The sequence below is a fragment of the Medicago truncatula genome, chromosome 1, assembly GCF_003473485.1.
Source record: "Medicago truncatula cultivar Jemalong A17 chromosome 1, MtrunA17r5.0-ANR, whole genome shotgun sequence".
Classification (NCBI taxonomy): domain Eukaryota; kingdom Viridiplantae; phylum Streptophyta; class Magnoliopsida; order Fabales; family Fabaceae; genus Medicago; species Medicago truncatula.
Window position 1 is genome coordinate 43,575,881 of NC_053042.1, and position 25,903 is coordinate 43,601,783.

Consider the following 25,903-nt stretch of genomic DNA (forward strand, 5'->3'; position numbering starts at 1 on the left):
CCAAAAGCAAAGTAATTTTGTTATGGTGCATGGTGGTTGAAATCTGCTTCTGGCATTAGCTATTACATATCACGGTGAGAAGCTGACTGTTGATCGAATCATCTTTTAAAATGGTTTGTTTTATTAATAGGCTGACAGTGTCAACATTTATGGTTTAGTTTGGTAGACTTTTAAACTCGTTCAGGATCACATTGATCTTAATTTTATTATTATAGCTTTAAATGATGATGAATCTTTTAGTAAATCAGTAAGAATATCTTTGATAATTCATACATTTGGTGGCCTTTCTCTACATAATTATCTAGTTAAGCTTGTTTCTTAACACCTGAGAACATGTCCAGGTCATGCTATCATTAAAGACTTTTAATACCTTAGCATAGAATTGGAGCATGATGCATCTGCAGGTCCAATCAAGAATCAACCAATCCAAGATAACATTCACAAATTAAGGAAAAATATAGTATTGAAATGTAACGTCTGAAAGGAATATAACATCCAAGACTGGCCCAATCCCAAGGTCGCAAAAGCTAGAGCATTAAACCTCTGTGATTACATTCAATTCTTCACGTATATGTTTTCACTCAATTTTAAGCAATACAGAGGCCATGAAGCAAATCCCAAATACATTTGATCTTAAGTACACTTTTGGTCATTGGTGGGACAAAATCTGCATTTGTATTTGCTTTAGCATGTTTTGGATGAATGCTTTCATATTCTGTCTGCAAGCAATCAAGATACACATTTGGAATTTTTGTAATTAGGCGGATTTGATAAGTGTCCTACATTGGATGACAAATGACTTGAAGATATGTTTATAAGCGGGGGGAAATACTCACCTTAACGGTCGGTTTTGTGGAGTTGTGTTCCAACTATAAATTCTAAGATTGTATCGGAGTCTCCTCAAAGATCTATTAGACCATATGCTATCATGGTTCTGTTATCAAACCGCCCATCATTTATATCCATGCATATATGTTTATAAGCGAGAGTAATCCTCACCTTGCAAGCTGATTTTAAAGCTTGTGTTAGGCCTAGCCACAAATTGTAAGATGATTTAATGTTTTAGTCCCTCTGACATAAGACGACACCAAAAATTTAATGTTTTAGTCACTTTGATTGCTTGACATTTATAATCATTACACCAATGAGGTCTCCCATGTAATTTTGGATGACCTATGCGAATAATCAACTTGATACCCTAATTTTTAAAGTCATGGTATATATTGATTATCTTTAACTTAAAAGATACTTTGACATTTGGTGATTCATATTATAACGATACATTGACATTGTATTCATTTAGATTGACTATTTAAAATTATTATTAAGCGTGGATTTTTATTGTAACAACATAAGACATTTAAAAGTCTTGTAAATATAGTTCAAACAGTAAAACGGTGCAATTTTTTTTATGTTGGAACATGAGTTTGAACCGACAAATTTCTGCTTCTTTGCATTTAATGTGTGTGAATTTCACCATTAAATCTCATGAAAAAATATATAAATATTTGTACCAAAATAAAATATATATATATATATATATATTAAAATTGACTGCTCTATTTTTGTTTTTACTCATTGACCAAAATAAAATAAAATTCAATTATGCATTTTCACGTGACATCATATTCAAATGATGAGAAGCACTAAATCCATTATCCATATGTATGGCAATTCTTATTTTACCAACTTTATATGAGACACATTCATGATGAAGGAAAGAGTGTAAGCATATTATATATATGTTTAACACATTCTAATGTAACATGGTATACGTCATATGCACCCAAAAATCATAACAAAATGTGGATAGCTCCTTTTCTCTTTAAAGACGACCACAAATACAATTTCCATTTTATAAATGTTTTCATTTCCTTGCATGATTCTGTCTTAACGTTACATCCACTAAGATAGTTGAGGACAAGAATGCTAACACATTCATCAATGTACGGTCTGTTTTTGTAATTTCATATTCAAAGTTGAAACATTGTCAAAGAGAATATTTCTATATGAAGCTTTTGAAGGACCAGTGATGCTAAGCATTGTGCTCAATGAGTCATGGAAAACTGACTCCTTTAAACCATATACCACTTTCTCCTACACCATCAATTATATTTCAATGAAATAGAAAAGAAACTCTAGCACCTTATAGTATGATTGTTTGTATAAGATGAGGTGCTCCATTATTGTATATTTTTCGTCCCACTTATCTTTGACTTTTTTACATTTTTCATCTCACTTTCTCTAACTGGCATCTTAATATATATATATATATATATATATATATATATATATATATATATATATATATATATATATATATATATATATATATATATATATATGTGATGTAAAAATAATATTTTTCTTCATTATTTGGCCATAATTTTCATGTGGATGATGATCAAAGTACCTTTTTTCCCTTACTCAATGATCACAAACACCTATTCACTCATGCACATATATTGTGTCCAAACCATAAAGAAAGACTCCGACATGACGTGCAATGAGCGGTACGATACTTTACTTTGCTGATGTCTTGAACGTGACATATGTGGATAAGGAAGGATACATGGCTTGCAAGAGCATCACAATGGGGGATAAGATCTCACAACTAGGGTTGGGAATACGGTAGGCCGAGTTAGATTTTGCAAGCCCTGAGTCTGGCCTACCAAATTTTTTAAAGGCCTAAGTCTGGCATGCGGCCTGTCATATGCTTACCTTTTAGGCATGACTCTGGCCTTCTGAAAGCCTGATACGACCTGCTAGTCTGTTTAAAAGCCTAATATTTCATTTACGTAAGCAATGTAATCTAAGTTTAAATAGACTAACAAACAAATATATCAATTAGATTAAACTCTCTTTTGATAATCAAGATGACTTTTTAGATAATTTGATTATATATTATATAATATTTCAATTATAGTATATAATAATACATTAAATATGGAAAAAATTAACGTATACTAATAAGCTTAAATTACTGAAAAAGTTAACAAATTTTTATTTTAATTCAAAGTACAAAATATAAGATAATAATAAATAATATTATTAATATTTACGTAATAGATCGGCCTAATAGGTTTAAGAGGCTTTTTGAATGACATGTGGTCTGACCTTTTTTAAGTTAAATAGGCTTTTAAAAAAGCCTAGGCCTTCTCTATTTAAGAAAAAAGCCTGGCCTGATCTGACCTATCGTAGGATAGGCCGTAGGCCTCTGTAGTCCGACCTGACCTATTCCCATCCATACTCACAACTCACAAGCAACGATAATTAATATGTATTTTCATTGGAGACAAAATATAATTGATATTGTTGAATAACAAGAGGTGCTACATAAATCATCCTCTCTCTCTCTGGAGTTCATTAATTTTTAATATTAAAATAATTTTTGATTGTTGAAATATGATGATGTATAATTATTTGTGGAACCGATTTAGTAATTTTTTAAAAGTGTTGTTAAAAAGATTGAATATTTATTATAGACTATTGTTAAAAAATTATAAATGAGTCATACATATATTCATATATATACAGTTAAGTACTCGACAATAAAGAGCTCCAATACTTAACTTAATATACATATATATCTTCATGGCTTAGCAAATCCCTTAAAAATAAGAGCTGAAGTTGTGTTGATATTAGAGTTTCAGAATGCTCAAAAACAAATTCTAGAGTTTGGAAAAGTGAGAAAGTCTTGGTGATCACAACTGTTTGAGCTTAATATTCGGGTACACTTGCATATTTTAAAAAAAGGTAAACTGATAATCAGAAGGTAACTATCAGTGTAGTTTGATACGGTGATTGTATGATGGTTGAAGCCTCAGTTGTTGACTGGAACGACGAGGTGTGTGTACATGTAAACACATCGTCGCTTAAGTCATTACTTGAGTCATAATGGGAGTTTAGAGAACAAGAAGATTCTAACCTTGAGGATTACTGAAAGTCCCCTTTATATAGAGAATGAGTGTTGCAGGGCCATTGTATGACACACGTAGGGCTCGGAGGTTACAGATTCGCGGGAGCCATGATAAGAACCGTTATTGTTCACTTTGAACAGGTCTCAGTTGCTCCGAGCACCCCCCTCGTGAGGAGGAGGTGTGTTGCTAGTAAATTTTCCAAATGTAGGATTAGAGCTAGTTTGTATTGAGCCTATGTAAATGGGTCTTTGCCTCTTTGGGCATTTGCTCAGTCAAGAACAAAAACAAATAACTAATGAATATTTTTAAAATAATTAAATAATAGGTATCTTGATATGCTTGTTCAAATAATGGATCTAAATCATTGTGACTATGGATACGTTTGATCTGCTAAAGAACAATGGATATAACTTGTACAATATTTAACGATAAAACCATTCTAAGAACAGAACAAAACTGGGGCAACAAACAAGACAAAAGCTGAAACTTTTGTCGTTCACTAAACCGCAACACAACTTTTTATTCTAAGTAAAAGTTGTCTATGATACCAAAATTACATTTTGTCCACTAAACATCATTTGAGACAAAAAATTGTTCAATACCATAAAAATTTATCATGTTAATATTAATATAAAGTATTGCACGTAATTTTGATTTAAATATTAATATGCATTATTTTAATTAATATATAGAAATATAGTAATTAATATATAAAAATTTATCATGTTAATATTAATATGAAGTACTGCGCGTAATTTTGATTTAAATATTAATATGCATTATTTTAATTAATATATAGAAATATAGTAAATATAATAAAACTTAAAAATATATAATACATGATAAATACATAATAAGTACAATAAATTAATTTTAATTGAATATCATCATAAGAGTTAAAAACTGACGAGAAGTACATAACTTAGAATAACAATGAGAAATCTGTATGACAAGGAGGAAATAATGATATGTGGTTTTGGAGAAATTTTTTTATCGCAAATTATATGTCTTTACAATAATGAAATATTAATGCTACTTTTTCTATTATATCCTTAATTATTTATTACTCTCTCTTTTTTCAATTCTTTAATTTATCTTTTCCATACCATTTATTAAGAACAATTTTGTAAAATAACTTATAAATATCTTTTTCCCACACAAAATTAATTACATTTCTTAATACGTGTGAAATGTCTATAACGTCATAAAATCTGAAACGGAGGGAGTATGAAATACATAACAATGATAAGATCATCTACAATGGCAGTCCACTAATATGAACTCATTTAATGAACCCCACATGTACACCTCATTTATTTATAGTTTTTTTTTTAATAAAAGTTCATATTAAGGACCCAATGACTCCAATGACAATACACTAACAGAGACTCAAATGAAAAAAGATTAAATAGGTCTCACTAACAAATTGTATATATTTTTGTAACAAAAAAAAATTGTATATATTTTATGATTTCTTTTAACATGAGACCTGTTAATTGCGCCTGAGAGAAAGTTCTTATATAGTTGCATGTTATTTAATAGACACTCTTTTTTCTTCCTCCAACATGGAGTCCTTAACATCGAGTAGTTCTTGTTAAGCAAGGAATCCCATTGAATATGCTCTAAGTATATAAATTAATTTGTGTCAAATTTTGCTAAGCATATATAATTAATTATGCTCCACCAAGTTGCTTGAAGTTGACAATTTTGTTTTTAATGAATATATACTCTCCTATACATGCATCTTTCTAACAAGCATCGAATCTCTCTCCCTCCCTCCTTTCTTCTCTTAAAATCGGAGGCGTAAGAGATGCAACAAAATAAAGACCGTTTTTACAAAATTGGAAGTCCAACTCTCATAGTAAAAAAATATTTTTAATGTTTGTTTTATTTTATTTTTTAAGAGAATAATTATAATGTTTGTTGTTATAGAGTTTTGTTATTTTATATGATAAGTATGAGCCAAAAATCACAAAAAGTGCTTTACAAAAAAGAAAAAAAAAGTTAAATTATATTTTTATTTGAAAATATTTAGTCCAATGTGTTGACGAAAGTTGGAGCGAATTGGAGGGAGAAGAGAGACCCTATAACGTTGAAAAAAATAATAATTAAAGATGAAAAACATAAACCCAAGGTCATGGGAGTTGAATAAATAATTAAATACTTTTATATAATTATAAAAGTTCATTGGCACTATTAAATAAACAATTTCAATTTTTTTTTTTAAAATACGAGTACTAAATAATTCTATTATATATGCTGGATAAGCTAAATAAAGGTATTTTATTTATTATATGTAAATGAAAAAACTACCCTTTTAAGAAAATTATATTTAATTTATTAAAAATATTAAATTAATATTCATATTTTAGTAATTTTTATATATATATTTTAAATATTATAATGTTAATAAGTTTTCAGTTTCTTTCGATTATTTAAATTACAACACACTACAAAGTTCCAAGTCAACATCGTCAGACTAATCCAAGTGGGTTAAATCATATATATTTTTAAAAACTAATTATTAATAATTTTTTTTTAAATTTAATATGAATTTTTTTATTATATTGGTTCAAACATATCTCTTATTCATAATAAGTTTTTTAACCAAGTAGACATGATTGGATAAGTTTTACAATTAACTTATCATATTATGTTGTCTCATCATCAAACATTAGATAAAGACGTGATATGAAGCATTTATTATAATGCGTCTCTTATACATAACATCAAATGAGCCCTAAAGGTCACAAGAATTTGGATCAAGAGGTGGTCTGCAAGTCTCTTGGTGATCAAATTTCATTTTATTTCGTCAATAGTGAAATAAAAAAAAGATGTAATTCATATATTTAAGAACTATTGCAAGATATTAGGTTTTTTTTAGCTTGCAAGCTATCAAGAATAACCTTTTTAATGGAGGCTATAATGATCTTTTGATGCTATTACAATTTATTTGTTTGATGATATGATTTTTGGACTAGCAGCTACTAGCTATCAGCAAGTTTGTTTTTGGACAAAAGCTAGCATCAAGTTATATATATACAAGCCGAGCTATTGAAAGAAATCCTTAAAAAAAAAAATGAAAGAAAAAAAAAAGCAAATTTTAGTGGTTCAATTTGAAAGGCTGAGAACACGAACATATCATTTGAAAGCGTTTTATGTTCTTTTCCCATTTATTCCCATGCTTTAAGAGAGTGCAGACAAGAATATATAGCCGTGGAGAACTAGAACCACAAACATGTAATTGGTATATGCATATATTTCACCATCTTTCATGATATTGAAGAATAGACATAATAACTTCCATCTTCTAACCAACCATCAATCCATTACAAAAATCAAATGGGTATAATATCCATTTTAGTCTTTTATGTAAATCATCATATTTGAGCGACTAAAATCAATTACAACATCTTGACCAAAAAAAATAAATCAATTACAACATTGTTGTGAATTCAACAAAAAAAACAAATAACAATGAGAATCAAAACTAAGTAGTCCAAACAAATAAAAATTCAACCTAGAAAGAATCTAGAACCCATGTGAATGGATAATACAAACAATCAATCCAAAGGACAATGATAAAGAGAGTAGAGGATTACCACTGTGATTGTTTATGCCGTTCGGCCCATAAATGAGATACGTCTCTTGGAGAGAGCAAACTATGCAATTCACTATCTATGAGTCTTCTACAAGAGATAAAAAATAGTTACTAGAAATTAGTTTCAAGAGCTCAACAAGACCAAACCATAATTTCTACCATTTCCTTTTCACCGAAGAGAGTTACAAATGTGACCAAAAATTCATCCTCAATTCATCAGCAAGAGCAATCCCTAGTTTATCTAATTTTCTCTCTCAACCCTTCGACAGTTTTCCCTCAAGAATTCACATTAGAAAACTTGAATCATTCGAGGACAAAATTTCATAGACAAATTTGCAAACATCCATCAAAACTAATGAATTGATTGATCTTCTTTAATTTCAGAGACAAACTTACTATTTTTCATAAATTTGAAGGACTAAATTGCTCGATACTTGCAATTTCGAGGATCAATATGATTATTTACAACTTGGCCAATTCTATGATGCCCAAGTGAGACAAACCCTGCATCATGTACAAACTAGTTTTTACCCTTAGATCAATAAATCCCACCATTAAATTAAATGAAATATGACATGACTTATTGATCTAACGATAAGAAAGATATTTATGCATGGTACATGACTATATTGTACTTGTGAATGTTGGACAAAACCTTACAATTTACTCAAGGATGGTTACAAGGACTACAAACAAAAGACGACACTCCATTCGAAATGAAATATAAGCAAATAGGGTAATTTAAAAGTTGATGAACGTTGACTAAATTTTTAACCACACATACAATATTGATTTTTCAACTACTACTTTTCTTATTATTTCATTTCGGATGGAATATCTTTAATTAGACCAGAAATATATTTAAACTTGGATAATGTTATGTTTTTGTCACAAAATAAAAAAAAATGATGATGATGTTATGTTTTTATTGAAAATCAATAAAAACAATTTACAAGTGCCATGTGCCCAAATGACTTTATGTTACAATTCTCCATAATAGCACACATATACCTATCTATATATACACTCCATACACCAGTCCAAAGCTATACAATTCAGTCTTTGGTAGTTCTCTTCTTTTTGGTGGACATGGACGGAAAGAAATTGGAGTACAAAGGTGAAGAAGCACTCAAGGAGATAGAGAAGCTAACAATGAATGCTGGTGAGGTTCAAGATAACCTTTTGAAACAGATCTTAACACAGAATAAGGAAACTGAGTATTTAAATCAGTATATGAAGAGAGAAACATTTAAAACAGATTTAAAAGAGTTTAAGCGTTGTGTTCCAGTTATTAGTTACGAAGGAATCTTTCCATATATACAGAGAATTGCAAATGGTGAAGTCTCTTCTCTCATCACTGGTCAACCAATAACAGAAATGTTATGCAGGTAACTATTTTGACTCTGCTGCTAGTGCTGGTATTTAATTTTCTCATTTTACTATAAGTTTATAGTTGTGTTAATTTTTATTTTTGAAGAATAGTTGTATTAATTATTTTGTTAACAATCTTAATCATATGGTATGTGCATGCAGTTCAGGAACATCAGCTGGAGAGCCTAAATTGATGCCATCAATTGCTGAAGATCTTGATCGACGTACCTTTGTGTACAATCTTATCATGCCAATCATGAATCAGTTAATATACTTACAACTACACAACTTTTTTATTTAAGGGAACTTTCTTATTCTTATTTGCCATGATTATGTGCATGGTAGACAGAACTATTAGTCACCCCCTCAAAAAAAAAAAAAAAAAAACTATTAGTCGTATTCTTTTCCTTGCATTTAAATACCATTCAAATTTTCATAGTCTACTTTAAACATGGTTAATATCAATTGGTTGAACTCAAATAGTTAATGGACTTTAGTTAAAAAAACCCACAAAAAATATCCGAAATTTTTATTGACTTTTTGACCAAACTCCGAACTACTTGGAGTATGCCTTGCTAGGATTTGATGTTCAGGGAAAAAAAAATATTCAACACATAAAAATCTTCAAATAAATTAAGAAAAAAAAATCTTAAACCGTTGTTTTTAATATAATTAGTTTCGACTCATGATTAACATCCATTTTAAGTAAATATTGATCAAAGAAATAGTGTTTGGTCACACACACACAAGAAGAAGTACTTTTTTAATAATAAGGAGGAAAATGATAAAAAAAATGATTGACTATTCTGAGAAGAATCTTTTTATATGTGTGTCCAAACATTATTGATTTGGTCTTGTGACCATAGAAGAATACCTCAAGAATGAAAAGATACCATGTGAAAAATAGTTGATGAGTGGATGAAGGGCCCCATCACCATGCATTAGTTACGTTTTTGTTTGTTATATATTTGCACTATACAAAAGGATCATAATGCATGCTCACTATAGTAGCTAGCAAGTGCGACTTGACAAGTGCTACATGCATTTTGATCACGCATATTCTTACAAACAATTACCAAATCCCTCCACTAAAAACTAACCACAATGAATTTACTCAACTATTTCACACCAGTAGTAGTAATAACGGTAGGATTTAATTTTAAAAGTCATTTTTTTACGGTGTGAATCAATCATATTCACCGTATCATTAAAAATGTTTGACTTTAATTACGACTGTTTCTATAACATTTTTTCATTTTATTTTTAGGTATGTTCCAGACCTCGATGAAGGCAAGGTCATGTATCTTTACTTTGTGAAAGCAGAAAAATCCACACCATGTGGCTTACCAGCAAGAAGTGTATTAACAAGTTACTACAAAAGCAAACATTTCAAATGCAGAACACATGACCCGTGGAATGATTTCACAAGCCCTGACCAAACCATTCTCTGCAATGACATTAACCAAAGCATGCATTGCCAACTCCTAGCAGGCCTAATTCACCGTCGTCAAGTTCTAAGGCTAGGTGCCGTCTTTGCTTCAGCATTTCTAAGAGCAATTTCATTTCTTGAACGTAATTGGAGAAAACTATGTGATGACATAAGAAATGGACAATTAAATTCCTTTATAACAGACCCTTCATGTCGTTCATCGATGTCTACACTACTTTCATCTCCTGATCCTTGTCTTGCTGATGAAATCAGTAAAATCTGTAGCCAAAAGTGTTGGAAGGGAATTCTGTGTAAGCTTTGGCCAAAAGCAAAGTATATTGAAGCAGTTGTTACAGGGTCTATGGCTCAATATGTTCCTGCTTTGGAACATTATTGTGAAGGGAAATTGCATTTGGTTTGTACGATGTATGCTTCTTCTGAGTGTTATTTTGGGGTGAATTTGAAACCTTTGAGTGACCCTGATGATGTTGCTTTTACACTGTTGCCTAATATGGGCTACTTTGAATTCATTCCTCTTGGACATAATGGGACACTGTTGATGGATTTTGATGAAAATGAACAAGTTCCTAATGATAAGCTTGTGGATTTAGTGAATGTCAAGATTGGTTGCTTTTATGAGCTAGTCATCACTACCTTTGCTGGTAAGTAAGCTCCCAATTAATTGAGGCATATTTGTGTGTCCGGTCAAGATTGGACGGTCCAAATTGCAATACAAATTTTGATTATTTTTTAAATCTAAAATACCGAACTTGAAATCTGGACCATCTAATCTTCAGGTATGGTTGACCGAGTGCAGAGACGACTTGTGGCCGCACACAACCCATATTCTTATATTAATTGAGCTGCATTGGGTTTTGAAGTCTAAGTAACATAACCAATTTGTTTAAATCATTATATTCATTTACTAATATATGTATGTATAATATCATCCCAATTAATTTACAGGGCTGTATAGATACAGAGTTGGTGATGTACTTCAAGTGGTTGCTTTCCACAACAAAGCCCCACAATTTCGATTCATATGTAGAAGAAACGTAGTAATAAGCATTGACAGTGAAAAGACAAATGAAGAGGATTTACATAGAAGTGTGACAATGTCCAAAAAGTTATTAGAACCCTATGATGCACTCCTAGTGGAATACACTAGCTATGCTGATACTTGTTCAGTACCAGGACACTACGTATTGTACTGGGAAATTCTTCATTATGGTACAAAAGGGGACCCACTTGACCCAAATGTGCTACAAGAATGTTGCATTGCAGTTGAAGAGGAATTGGACTACGTATACAGAAGATGTCGTACCAATGATAAATCTGTTGGACCGTTAGAGATACGTGTGGTGGAGCCAGGAACTTTTGAGGCATTGATGGATTTGTTTATTACTAAAGGGGCTTCAATTAATCAGTACAAAACTCCAAGATGTATTAAGTCTAAGAAAGCACTTAAGTTGCTTAAGTCTAAAGTTTCGGCTTCTTTTTTTAGTCCTAGAGATCCTAAATGGGGTCCTAATTAATGGACTCTTAAATAATTCACTACTTTTTAATTTGTGATCACGATGAATTTGATGTTTTGTTCAACTATAAAGTTGGTTGTTGTAAAATAATTTGCCTTTCATCGACCAATTTGTACTCATCCTGATTTTATTAAGATAAAATTTGTTTCATGCAGCATGACCCATCTTTTTTGTAAGCTAAAGCAGCAACTTCTATAGCCTGATTGAGTTAATGGAAATGAAAAGGTAACTAATCAAATCAAGTCTAGATAGTAAAATGATGAATAGAAGGATTATTTAGAGGAATGGAATTAGTCGATAACAACATGTTGGAACACTAGTTGAATCTAGTGAGAAAATTGGATAAGAAAAACACAATGTAAGAACTAGTGTGAGTGTGTGACTTAAAAATGTTTCATATTGGTGAGCCACACCAACTAGAAAGTGTTTATATAAGGGTAGAGTAACCTCCAAGGATGTGCCCTTAAGGTACCCACTTTTGTGAACGAGTGAACGCTTACAAAAAATATATATATATATGTATCACATGCGCGACCGGGCCAGACTTGGGCTTGGGTGGAAAATAATATATATATTTTTCGACCCGATCCAAAACGAGTATCCAGAAGTTTCCGGATATATCCAAGTCTCTCGTTTTTTTGTTACGAACTCTTCCTATAAAAGGAGAGCTCGCCCCCCTCATTCTTCACACTGAATTTCGCAGTTGATGTTCCTGTGCGATTCCTCTCTTCTCCCTTCGACTTGTGTTAACGAGTCATTCTTCTGCTACTCCTTTCTGTCCCTTTAGTGATCTGGGCTGTTTTATCCTGGAGACGACGTGGTTGCTAGTCTACCTTGCACAACTTGGGTAGTGCCGCGAAACGTCTTAAAGAGAGCAACCTGGTCGTGACTCAACCCGATAATTCCTTTGGCACTACTTCTGATTTTTTAAATTCAAAACTAACACAACATAAACAATTTCATATAACACATGTGAGTATAAAAAAGGCCCAACCTCGTGAATTTTAGAGCATGATCAACATTATCATAACTATTTCATGGTGAATTTAGTATGCCAAATTAGATTTAAGAACTCCACTAAGAATTTATTCCAATGATATTATTAAGGCTAAAATATGGTTTTGGTCCTGCAAATACGTCTCGTTTTGGTTTTAGTCCCTGCAAAAAAAATTTGTTGTTTTTGGTCCCTGCAAATATGCCTTATTTTGGTTTTGGTCCCGGGCTCCACTTTTGTGATGATTTGCACACGTGGCACATGATGACTAAACCCATTTATTAGAGAAATAGTCCCTGCAAAATCTTTTGATTTTGAAAAAGGTCCCTGCAAAATATTTTGTTTTTGGAAATAGTCCTTAGGACTATTTCCAAAAACAAAATATTTTGCAAGGATCAAAAACAACAAATTTTTTTTACAGGGACTAAAACCAAAACGAGACATATTTGCAGGGACCAAAACCATATTTTAGCCTATTATTAAATAGGTTTGAATCTCATCCTAAGAGATATAACTTAAATAATAAACTACAAACAACTTTGAAACCAACTTCAACCAATATAGCCTCCATAAATTCAAAATAAGTCCAGCAAGTAGTATTTCCTCCTCTTATTGTTGTTGGTTTATAAGTTTTTAGTGATAAAAACTAGTAGATTCTTGTATAAGAACAATTTTACTACCGACATCCACAATCTCTTTTTAAATAAATATCCACAGCAACTTGGTATAGCTAGCTGTAGACTTGACGAAGAAATGGTTATTTTCTCTTTGAACCCGATTAAGAACCACCACCCTAGATTCTTAGCAATTTTTGGCCATAACGAGACACTTTACAAATCCATAATTTATTTTTTGAAATATCCCAATCCCAAATGTTAATTAAACCATTTTACAAACTTTGTATTTGAACTCTGTTTCATGCGGTTACAAGGCTGAACTCCTTTGAAGTATGGATATAGATACGAACATTAGATATGATATAGACATCGATATGTCGACACTGTATCTGTGTCGGACACGACACATGTCTAACACAGAGACCCCTAACACAGGGACCCGTCTAATTCGAGAAGTGTTTGTGCTTGATAACTAAACTCTTACCTTTTAGCTAACATCTAAATTGAAATTACATTGGTATTTGAAACTTCGTAAATTTAACTGATACAACAATTATAAAATTTATTCATTTTGAAAATTATCGAATTATCATCAAAAGATAAAATTTACATCGAAGAATTCAAATTATTTTAAAATACTACTCCCTCAGATCTTATTTATAAGAAATATTTGACTTTTTTAATTCATTGCATAAATGATGTATTTTGTATATATTTTTGGGGTTGGATAACTCAACTAGTTTGAACTAAGAGAATAAAGAGAGTAAATAAGCTGGAAAGTTAAAGATTCACGGTTCAAATCCTCAGAAGAAAAATAGGAACATGACAATTAACATGCTAATATATGTCAATGTTGTAAAAAAATAAATCTTCATTCAAACACAAGACAAAGGAATCACTAATTTTTTCGTAATTCCGTGTAATTATATGCGGGCGGGTCAAAATCGCACTACTAAAAAAAATAAAATTTAGTGAAGGAAAACATGAAATCCCCCTCAAATTTCGTCACTAAATTTTGCGATCAAACAAATTGCGAGAGATTTTTTTTTTTCCGTCACTAATTTCGCTCCTTAATTTTGCTTTTCCTAGTAGTGATCTAAGTTGAAGCTTATTATATCACACTCACTTTAGAATGTTTGTGCAATCATCGATTGTATTTATCATCTTCTTCACTGTTCAAACTTGATTATGATCATCCTACACAAGTTCTAACATGTAATGTAATCAGAGATGAATTCATAAATTAATCAGACAGGAATTTCGGGAAGCTAATTTTTATTTTTAGAATAAACAGTTTATAAATGCATCCCTGCATCTGCATGTATTGGAGCTGGTCGAATTATCTGCTTATATATATCAACCTCATACGAGGCACCGACTATCATGCAAGTACCAGAAGTACCACGCAAATGAGAGCATTAACTCATGCTAGAAGTAGGAGATAGCATGTTCTCAAAGTAATATCACTAAATAATAATCCAAGAGAGAGTGGCGGTCATAACTTTTTCACTAAACATTGATGGATATTGTACTGTCCTATTCAAGTCATCCCACCACTCACACTCTTTTTGGTCTTTTTTTCATTACTTAACTATCTTTGCATAATGATAATGCAATGCGTCATACCCATTTTAATTTCCGTACTAATTGAATTACCAAAATAACATGAAACACACATAGATAAAGAATGCCACACCCTGTGGTCGGTAAGGCAATCTAGTCTAGTCACTATAGTGAGGAACATTGCATCTAACATCCCAAAAATGATGCCAAGGGTTTGATTTGATTTAATATGGGCTGGTACTCATTTGTTTGATACTTAAGTGGGGATACAACTACCAACAATGACTTGATTGGGAAGGGATTTGAATCACCTGTTCAAAGATTTTATATGGAATTCTTTTATAAAAACTTTGTTTAAAAGGGGATAACCGACTTTATGCGTCTTATTTTTTGTGTGATAGATTTAAACCTAATATCTTAAGGATGAAAAATTCTTAAATAAAAGGTTGAACAATGAATTTTTAACTACTAAACGTTTAGGCAAACCGACCACATATATAAGTTACTAGTAGACAGACATGTTTGTTGGAGTAGTATCTAATCTTGTCTAAATTTAGTTAAATTTATATTAATTTTTTATACTCCCTCCGTCCCTAATTATAAGACCCTTTTGCTAAAATCACGGGAATTAAGAAAGCGGATATTTGTATTAAAGTTGTTTGTAATCACTATTGTTTTTACAATTTTATCCTTAAGAGAGAGAGTTAGTTTATGTTTTCCATATGTTACTTATTGCTGATTGAAGAAAAAGATGTATAATAAATAGGGGCATGTATGTAAAGAAATAATTAATGTAGTTGGAAATAACAAAGGGGTCTTATAAAAAGGAACAAAAAAAATTCTCAAAAGGGTCTTATAATTAGGGACAGAGGGAGTAGGAAATAAAATCAACACATCTTACAATTAAAATCAACATTATTAATCATGCTAGTAATTTGAGATGAAAAAAAGTTTTTGTTTAAGGGCAAACATCTATTTTGGTTCTTGGATGTACACCTCACTGGTAGAGTGGTCTCTGACTCACAGAGAAAAACACAAAAAAAAAAACTCTGATTCCAAAATTTGTTAGCCACTTTGGTCTAAAATAAAAGAGAATTGTTTTTTTTTTTTTTTTTTCATTTAAAATTATATTTTTTCATGAGTTAAGTCACGTAGTACGAGAATGAGAAGAAGAAACGGGAGAGGAGCAATTCTCAAAATAAAAAGCCCATGATTTCAGGCCTTTTTTAGCCCGAGCCCACTATCTTGTTGCCCGGGCCCAATTCATTTCATTCCTATCAGTTAGGTTTCTCAGTAAACCGCGAAGGGTTTTTTCAGTTAGGCTCTCACATCGCCGCCAACCACCGTCTTCTCCGTCCGACCTCCGTCTTCTCCACAGCAGCTTGATTTCAAGTTCACTGAGGTATGGATACATTGAAGAGCTATACTGGTGTCTGCTTCAGAGGATCCGGTTTTCCGGTTCATCCTTCCAATCTTACTACTAACAAAAACAGCAGGTTCATATTTTCCATTTTCTTTATTTTGAAATCTGAATGATTGAAGTGTATTTATGAATGTTTATCGGATCTATTTTTGAACATTTTTTAGTTCTGTTTGATTTGTCTATATGCATGTAGATTGCAGCTGAATTTGATTTTGGAAGGAATGAAAAAAATGTGTCATTTGTGAAAATAATGAATTCGATGAAATAAACGGAGTTTCAAATGCAAATGTATGATTTTAATGATGATCTTCTTTGAGAGTACTATGTTTTTGCATTAAGAGTATAATTTAATTAAGGTTGATACATATGACTATTCATGTATGTTGTATGGACAAGATTTACATTAGAGTGTTTATCTTAGATTTTGTTGGCATGTATGAGGCCCGTGATTGATACTGATTGTGCTGGCTGTTGATTTTTTTTTTCTTTTCAATCTCTTACCATCAATCCATATTTTTGTTCGTCTGTGTTATTATTCAGGAACTCTTACTGGAGGCCTACACAAGCAGCTGTGAAATCCAATTTCCATCTCCCAATGCGAAGTTTTGAGATGAAAAATAGGTAGGTTGAATAATGAATTTACTGTTACAAATTCATTAGTTTTCATACTACAGCATAAAAAAACTAAGCTTTATTCCACTAAGTGGGGTTGGCATTAGTTTTCATACTAAATTATATATTTTCCATTTGTTTTCATTTTACAATCTGATTTGTGATGAAACTTAGAGAGATTTAAACAATAGCTTCTTGCTTATTTCCACTAATTTGAGATTTTGTTTAGACATACAAGGTTGACCGTATCTTTAATCTGTGAAGTTATTTTACATGGATTTATATTTTCTTTATAAACTGCAACTGTACCGCTGCATGTTTTAAAGAGCATATTTAAAAAGAGGTCTCACTTGCTTCTGGCGTCATGGTTGCCTATTTGTGTTGTTGCTTTTGTTTTAATCCTGGACTCACAAATTTTGGACTAATGAAGCTATATATTGTATTTACAGAACTTGTACTGAGGACATTAAGTGTCTGAGATTGATAACTGCCATTAAAACTCCATACCTACCTGATGGTCGATTTGATCTTGAAGCTTACGATGCCTTGGTAAATATGCAGATCGAGAGTGGAGTTGAAGGTGTTATTGTTGGTGGCACAACTGGTGAAGGTCAATTAATGAGCTGGGAAGAGCACATAATGCTTATTGCGCACACAGTTAATTGTTTTGGTGGGAAAATCAAGGTTATTGGAAATACTGGAAGTAACTCGACAAGGGAAGCAATTCATGCCACTGAGCAAGGTTTTGCGGTTGGAATGCATGGTGCCCTTCATATAAACCCTTACTATGGCAAAACCTCCTTGGATGGTATGGTTGCTCACTTTCAAAGTGTGCTTTCCATGGGACCCACGATCATATATAATGTGCCTTCACGAACTGGTCAAGACATTCCACCGCATGTAATTCAAAACTTAGCTCAAAATACTTGCTTGGCTGGTGTCAAGGAATGTGTGGGAAATGACCGGATCAAAGAGTATACTGATAATAGAATCGTTGTGTGGAGTGGGAACGATGATCAATGCCATGATGCTAGATGGGGTTATGGAGCTACTGGAGTGATATCTGTTGCAAGCAATCTGATTCCTGGGTTAATGCGAGAACTCATGTTTGGGGGCAAAAATCCTACATTGAATTCTAAGCTCTTGCCTTTGATTGACTGGCTTTTCCACATGCCAAATCCCATTGGTTTGAACACGGCTCTTGCTCAGCTTGGAGTTGTCAGGCCAGTTTTCAGGCTGCCATTTGTACCTCTCCCTTTAGAGAAAAGAATAGAATTTGCCAATTTGGTGAAGGAAATTGGTCGTCAACATTTTGTTGGAACTGAAGACGTTCAGGTTCTTGATGACAACGACTTTTTCTTGGTTAGTCGATATTAATTTAGGTTGTTAGTTATTATTTAGGTCACCTTGTAGACTTATTGTATCCTTTCTCAGGTTTTTTGTGAAACTTCAAAGACAATATTATGTATGTTGTTGTGCTTGATTAAGTAAACTCAACTACTAAGATCTTCTTTCTTGTACTGGTTACTTTGTTTGGAAACTGGATCAAATTTTGTTCGGAATTAAAACTATCTGCATATTGTATTAACCTTGTTTGAGTTATGCCAAACACCCATTTGGATTGAGATTTTTGCTTAAAACGCTTAGAGGTGGACATCAAACCAGTGAAACATTATTGCAATGAAGAACAAGTTCTTGATTATTTTCCCTTACATTTATGCGTGCCAGGTTGTTTTCCTTCCCCTTAGTTTTCTATTTGAATGTTGTCACTTTTTTTTTTTCCCCTTCTTTTCTTCTTTCTATCCCACAAGAATTATGCAAATTGGAGATTTGTGTATTGTCCTGTAATGTGTATTCGAGAACCTATTTAGTTCATCGGAGGGGAGATTGTGGACAAGACAAAACCACAAGCTGCATAAATAATAAAAAAGAAAAGAAAAGGGAAAGCTCTATCTTGTGGACGAGACATTGGAAGTTCTTAAATCACATACATTCAAGAAAATAGTATAGTATAGAGAGGAGCCTAATTCAGTCTCAGATGATGACAAGCTTCAGAAAGAGGAGAACAAAGAATAAACTAATTACACTATATATACCGTGATATTATTTAAGCACAAACATTCATAGGTCCAGCCACATTCAGATGAGGATTTTATTTTATGGTTGCTGGTACATATGTGGTTTTCCATACGAAATTAAATCAGGCTGAGATGAGAAACACATCAAGCTACAAAAGACCCTTAATATTTTTACATCACCACAACATGTATTAACAGAATACTAATTACTAACTAACTATTTACACAAGAGACTATAAGAAACTCATTCAATTTTCACCCAATTTTTTTATATAATTATAATTAATAGTAGTTTTATTTATTTTAACACAGATTAAAGGCAAAGGTCCAATGAATAACTTATTAGATAGTCATGTGTGATTCCAAGACCCCAAGAACATCAAAGTTCTAATTGGGTCTTCAGCACGGTGGCTCCATTTCCGTCTCTCAAATGGTTGATACGCCTGAACTCTACCTTGCTTAGAAGCCTCGCAATTGATTGTCATCGTGTCTGCCTCATCAACCCGATGAAGCTTCTCTCCGACAGGTTTTCTGAACTCATTTCCTGGAGAACTTTCACCGGAAACATGGATGTGGGGTTTCATCCTATATATACTCTTAATTTGTGTGTGACACAATTAATGTGAGAGGCTAAGATATTAGAGCTTTAAGTAAAGGAAGTGAGGCTTTATATAGAAAATGTTTAGAAAAGAGGATGATGTGTATATGTTAAATAAGATTTGATTCCTAAGGTAATCAACTTGAAATATTTTAAAGTTATGAGAATGCCAACTAATTAGATTCCCTACAGTAAAATCAACTAGACAAAGATGAAATGCATATAATAGATGTCTCGTTCTGATCAATGGAATCTAAATAAAAGTGCCTATATTCCTTTGGATAAGATGCAAAATGTTATGAAACAAATTATATGCTGCACTTAAAAAAAAGAAGAACTAGCTTATTATATTCCACGCACAAAAAGAAACTAGGGCCTGGTGGAAAAGCAAAAAGTTAATTGAGTGAATATATGCTTTGTTGGAAAGATATAGAGCATGGGATACTTCTGCCAACTTACTTTTCCTTTTCTTCTTCTTCTTGGGATTAATCTGAAAGATTAATGGATATGCACTATAGTGTAAATCTTTACACTGATATTCAATCACATTTTTTCAATAAATGGTTAATAAATTATTTCAACATATTACATTATCTCTTAATTTTTACGATTTGCGGTACATATAAGAATCTTGCTTGCTACTTTGAAAATATGTGTTGCTTGAAACAATATATTTCTCTTAATTAATCTTCTTAACTAGTGTGTTATGGACACCAGTTAGCATTTTCCATATAATAAAGATAAAGATATGGAGTAAGTTATTATTAATTTTTTTTAATGGGGAAAATATGGAGAAAGAATGACACTGTACACCTATGTAATTTCTCATTTATTCATATGATAATATATTTGAACAGTTTCGAAATTTCACAACACAAGCGCATCTGGTGTAGTGGTATCATAGTACCCTCCCACGGTACTGACCAGGGTTCGATTCCCTGGATGCGCATTTTAGTTTTTCTAAACCTGTTTCATGTTTGTTTTTTTTTTAACTGACTTTCCAATCGTGAAGGTTGTATAAATTGTAAAATTTTACGACGAATGCAATTGATTGAGCTTTTGGCATACCCAGTTTACAGTACACTTGAAAAATGACAATATGAAATAAATAAAAGCTTCTTGAAATATGAAACAACACCAAACAAATCAATATTACATTCCTTTGAAAGAAATTGGACTAAAATCCCTTAACCATTGTCTTCGATCATCCGTCAGATTCTCGCTGCGATTATTTATTGATAAAGTCGTTAAATATTTCATACCAATAACATTATTAAAAAACAACGCCCAACAACAATATGTATCCAAAAACTGTCTTAATTAGGTATCATGGCAAGGACTTCAGACCAAGCTGGTCTTGCAGTGATATCAGCCACCCAAGCACTAACATGAGGTCTTGATTCAAAAAGCTTCTTGCTTTGTGACTTCATCAAGTAATGAAGAGAAGGTAAATGATGCAAATCCACCAAGGTGAAAGAGTCACCTCCAAAGTATTTGGACTCAGACAATCTTTTCTCATACACATCAAGAATACTATCCAACTTGGCTTCATTCTCTTCAACAATTTTTGGATCCAAAGGAATTCCAAATAAAGTCTTTATCCCCAATTCCCAAACAAGTTTTGATGCTACTTGATCAAAGTGATGGCTCTCCACTTCAGACCACACCCCCATTATTGCCAACTTCTTGGAGTCACTGCTTGTTAGCTTGGTCCCCTTATCAGCATACTCGTGATTAATATATTGTGTTATGGCCCTTGACTCTGCATTTCAATTTATAATCAGTTCAATGCTCCTTAGTTTTGAATAAACTTCATATATGCATCAAATTCTATTCTATAAAGCACTCATGAACACTCGACATTTAAAAAATAACATTGACATGTCGACACCAATTTTTAATGTAAATGTTTTTATTCAATAAATTGTCCCATTTTATTTGTTTCAATTGCTTTAAAAAATAAAATATAAAATGTGGCCTAAGGCTATGGCCTTATTGACCTTGCCTTAGCCAGGACACTATGTATTGGTATCATATCGGACATTAAACGATCTTCGATATAAAATGTTGAAGTGAATAAATCCACATATCTTACCAAAGAGCTTTAAATCTCCATCTTCAAAAGCTGGAACTTGACCAAATGGCTGCATCATAAAGATTTAATGAGTTAGATAAATGTGGTTGGAAGAAGAAGGAAATTAATTTCAATTAATCCAAAATTAAAGTAAACTACTAGAATGATATTTTGTGATATTGCTTACATTGAGTGATATGAACGGTTCCTTTTTGTGTTCTCCATTCCTCATGTTAATGTTAAAAAACTCAAACTCAATCTGCTTTTCATACAGAGTTGCAGTAACCCGCATGGTGGCCGTTGAGTAGGGACTTCCATGGACTTTTATTGTTGCCATGATTTACAAGATTAATCGATCACAAGATTAATTTATTGTTCTTAATTAACTTTGGTAAGTTGTAGAATTAAATGATAATAGCTTTGATGGTTATATAGTAAGATGGATAGATTGGAAAGTGCGTAAGAGCTGACGTGAAAGAAGATTAGTATTAAACAATTGGAAGCTGGTAGCCCAATTCCATAAATGCTGAACAAAAAAATTAAAATACTACATTAGTACATTCACTCAGAACCAGGAAATCTCAAAAATCCTATGACGCATAGAAATACATCAGCAAAAATAAAGTGCTCCCACAGTTGGAGAACTAGCACATGTTTGTGGTGGGGTTTAGTTCAATTTTGTGTCGAAAACTATTTAATTCCAATAATAAAATATTGATTTTTTTCTAGTTATACCTTTAAAACATCAGGTTACATCCGAATTTGGATAATATTTTATCACGGTACTAAAATAGTCCTTGATTCCATAATAATTTAATTTTCACCTCTTTCTCACACAAACATCAATATTGAAAAAGAAATGATATTTGAACAACTATTTTATGATAATTTTTAGATAATTTTCTTCCTATACTTAAATTATGTACTTATATTCTCTTTGCCTCTTTCTTCAAATATCATTACTCTTATTGAAATGAAGACAAAAGTTCCTTTTAAAAAATTATTTAAGATGAACAAAGGAACATTATGTAAGGTTTCTAATTAAGTATAATTTTTTTCTCTCAAAAAAAAAATTAAGTACAATTTTTTAGGGTTAAATATGTTTTAGGTCCCTATAAATATATCAAGTTTTTGTTTTCGTCCCTCTAAAATTTTCCTTCAACTTTTAATCCCTATAAAATTTTCAATCACTACTTTAGACCCTAGTTTTAAGTTAATTTTGTATTTTTCTTAATGAAATTGTGCACAAATGTGTAGAATATTGTAAAAAAAAATTCCAAAAAAATTAGAATTTTTTAACAAAACACAAATTAAATATAAATTTTTAACCGTCAAAGATATAAAAATTCATATTAAATTTTTGTTTTTTTTTTAAATTTTAATTTTTTTTGGGTGAGATTCTTATAATATTATGAATGTTTCAAAAGTATGAATTCTACATATGAGTTTACTTAAAAGGAGGGACCAAAAGTGAAGATGGAAATTGTTTTAGAGACTAGAACAAAAAGTTGACATATTTATAGGGACCAAAAACATATTTAACCTTAATTTTTATTTTATTTTATCGATATTCAAATGAATAAGCAATTAAAAGAATAAAAGTGAATTTTTGAGTGATTTTCTGTTTTTCATGTCATCAATATTCAATTAAAAGAATATGTATTGAATTGAGATTTCAAAGGATTTTGATATACTTTTTATGATAAAAAAATCTTGTCGTATTGAATCAAGACTTTTATTAAATCTATATAAATCTTGTGGTATTCAATTAAGACTTTTTTTTTTAAGGCAGCCAAATCTGTTGGTATTCAATTAAGATTTCTAAGAACTTATAAAATGTCTTTTGGTATTGAAAATATGCAGATTTTAATGGATTCATTTGGGGAATGGATTGTGTGAGACTTTTTAGTTGAAATACACTCATCCAACAATCTCACACAAACTCTTGAGATTGTGTGATACTCTTCCAAATTCAATTTTTTTTTTGACGTTTCTTCAAAATTCTTTTCTGTTCTATACTATGACGATGGCAGGTTATATATTTTGTTTGGCAAACTTGCTTGTCGAAATCATCATGCCTCTGACTTGCACTTTTCTTAACAGAACTAGTTGCATTTTTCTACTTTATGTTCATTGACATTATAATAATTTTTCTACTTGCTTTTTTCTTCCTATAATAACATGCATTTTTCAATCAAATTATTATAATGAATAGACTTAACATAACTTATTTTAATGCATGTCTATTTATTTTGATATCATATGCCCATAATTTTTTTAAGATGAGGCAACCTGCTAGTAGTACTATATCATCTCATAGTCTATACGTTCATTGATTCATTGTTTTTTTCGGTCGATTTATATATGTACTTTTGTTTTTGAGTTTTTTTGGCAATGATATATACATCTAATAGTATTATACCATACTGTATCTTTACATTTATTGATCCCTTTAAAATCTAAAAAATTCATAAAGTCCTTTAAAATCTATATTATAAATCCATTAAAATTTTGCATTGAGAATCTTGATTGTAAAAAGTCTTTTAAAATCCCACAAAATCAATACAATCCAACAAAGTCTTTTAAAATCTGCAAGATTTTTTCTATCAAAATAGTTTTTTAAAAGGTTTAAATGTATCATTGGTCTCTACACTTTCATCAGATTTTGGCATTGGTCCCTGCACTTTTTTTTGTTTGGCATTGGTCCCTGCACTTTGTAAAAATATTGGTATTGGTCCCTCTGTTAACTTTCGGTTAAAAAAAAAACACAAAACTATTGGTATTGATCCCTGCACTTTGTAAAAATATTGATATTGGTGCCACGTGGCGTGAAATGATTGGGCCACGTGGCACTCCGTTGGTTTTATGTTTTTTTTTTAACAGAAAGTTAACAGAGGGACCAATACCAATATTTTTACAAAGTGCAGGGATCAATGCCAAACAAAAAAAAGTGCAGGGACCAATGCCAAATCTGATGAAAGTGCAGGGACCAATGACACATTTAAACCTTTTTTAAAATACCAATCAAATACACCCGCCTAAAAGTGAATTTTACATGAAATTATTTGTCAAATCAAATTTTATCCATTCACGTATGGCATCTTATGAGTGTTGAAATATGGGTTTCGATTCACGTATGCATACGATTGCCATTTACGCTGTTAATTTGCCATTGAATTCACTATTCAATTGGCAATTGAATTCAATACGAATTGGTATCACGAAGCAATTCATGTTTCTTCTTACAAGGGAAAAACATGATCAAATTGATCTAATGTAAATTGCACTAAAATTGGATCGAATTTAATTTTTTTTATAAACACGAATTTTTTCTCTCCTGGTGTTGTAAGTGATTTGTTTTTTCAAATGGTAGTTTCACATAAATCTATAACAAATTCTTTCGGTAGAAGACATAATCTTTTTTGGTACAAAGTAGAAGGCAAAATATATGATAAAATTCACTGACCACAATTTATGCAAGTCTATTTAAAGAGAAGACTCTTGGTTGTATAACATATATATATATGTATGGAATTTAAATAAGCCCCATACATACTTTTTTTTTTTACAATAGCCCGATACATAGATAATAGCATACTAAAATAAATAAGCATTTAGATTGAATATATGCAATTGAAAGAGTTACATTTCTTGTCTCTATGTAAAGCTTTTCATGTCCCTTGGTGATATATATTAGTGGTTACATTTGCCAATTTAACTTTCATTTAATTTACTAGTTACAAATAATTCTTCGAAAGAAGATATGTTAAAACGACGGAATATTGTGATTCATCATAAAATATGTATGGGCTGGTTTCAAAGCATTATAAAGATTTGCTGTAGAAAAAGAGCATGTTCTATTTTGTTCAAGAGATTAGAAAAACAACATTATAATTAACATGATACTAATTTGAACCAATGAAGAAACCAACAATGTGCAGATTAACGTTACATACTAGTTAGGTTTATAAAAGAGACTCCAAGTGTCAAAGACTAACTAAAAAGAGACTTTTGCCAATATTTACATTAGACAAAATGAAAAGAACAAATGACATCCCAAAGTTAAGATAGTTTACGATTACAGTCCA

The 25,903-nt window shown here is 31.5% G+C and overlaps 3 protein-coding genes and 1 non-coding gene across 4 annotated transcripts; 3 read left to right on the forward strand and 1 right to left on the reverse strand.

The window, feature by feature from the left end:
• Nucleotides 1-8,564: 8,564 nt before the first annotated feature.
• LOC25484754 (putative indole-3-acetic acid-amido synthetase GH3.9) lies at nucleotides 8,565-11,999 on the forward strand. The gene is made up of 4 exons (XM_013613731.3): nucleotides 8,565-8,909; nucleotides 9,055-9,156; nucleotides 10,160-10,983; nucleotides 11,288-11,999. Exons 1-4 carry the CDS (start codon nucleotides 8,611-8,613, stop codon nucleotides 11,854-11,856), a joined length of 1,794 nt encoding a protein of 597 aa, XP_013469185.1. The 5' UTR covers nucleotides 8,565-8,610; the 3' UTR covers nucleotides 11,857-11,999.
• Nucleotides 12,000-16,269: 4,270 nt separating this feature from the next.
• Nucleotides 16,270-18,653, forward strand: LOC25484755 (4-hydroxy-tetrahydrodipicolinate synthase, chloroplastic). Its single transcript, XM_013613732.3, has 3 exons — nucleotides 16,270-16,526; nucleotides 16,994-17,074; nucleotides 17,515-18,653. The coding sequence occupies exons 1-3, from the start codon at nucleotides 16,435-16,437 to the stop codon at nucleotides 18,440-18,442; spliced, it is 1,101 nt and encodes a 366-aa protein (XP_013469186.1). The 5' UTR covers nucleotides 16,270-16,434; the 3' UTR covers nucleotides 18,443-18,653.
• A 1,966-nt stretch (nucleotides 18,654-20,619) lies between these two features.
• Nucleotides 20,620-20,690, forward strand: TRNAG-CCC (transfer RNA glycine (anticodon CCC)). The gene has a single exon. It is a non-coding gene; the product is annotated as a tRNA-Gly (tRNA).
• An 81-nt stretch (nucleotides 20,691-20,771) lies between these two features.
• Nucleotides 20,772-22,231, reverse strand: LOC25484760 (glutathione S-transferase). The gene is made up of 3 exons (XM_013613737.3): nucleotides 22,003-22,231; nucleotides 21,837-21,885; nucleotides 20,772-21,503 (listed from the first exon to the last, which is right to left on the reverse strand). The coding sequence occupies exons 1-3, from the start codon at nucleotides 22,150-22,152 to the stop codon at nucleotides 21,058-21,060; spliced, it is 645 nt and encodes a 214-aa protein (XP_013469191.1). The 5' UTR covers nucleotides 22,153-22,231; the 3' UTR covers nucleotides 20,772-21,057.
• Nucleotides 22,232-25,903: the final 3,672 nt, after the last annotated feature.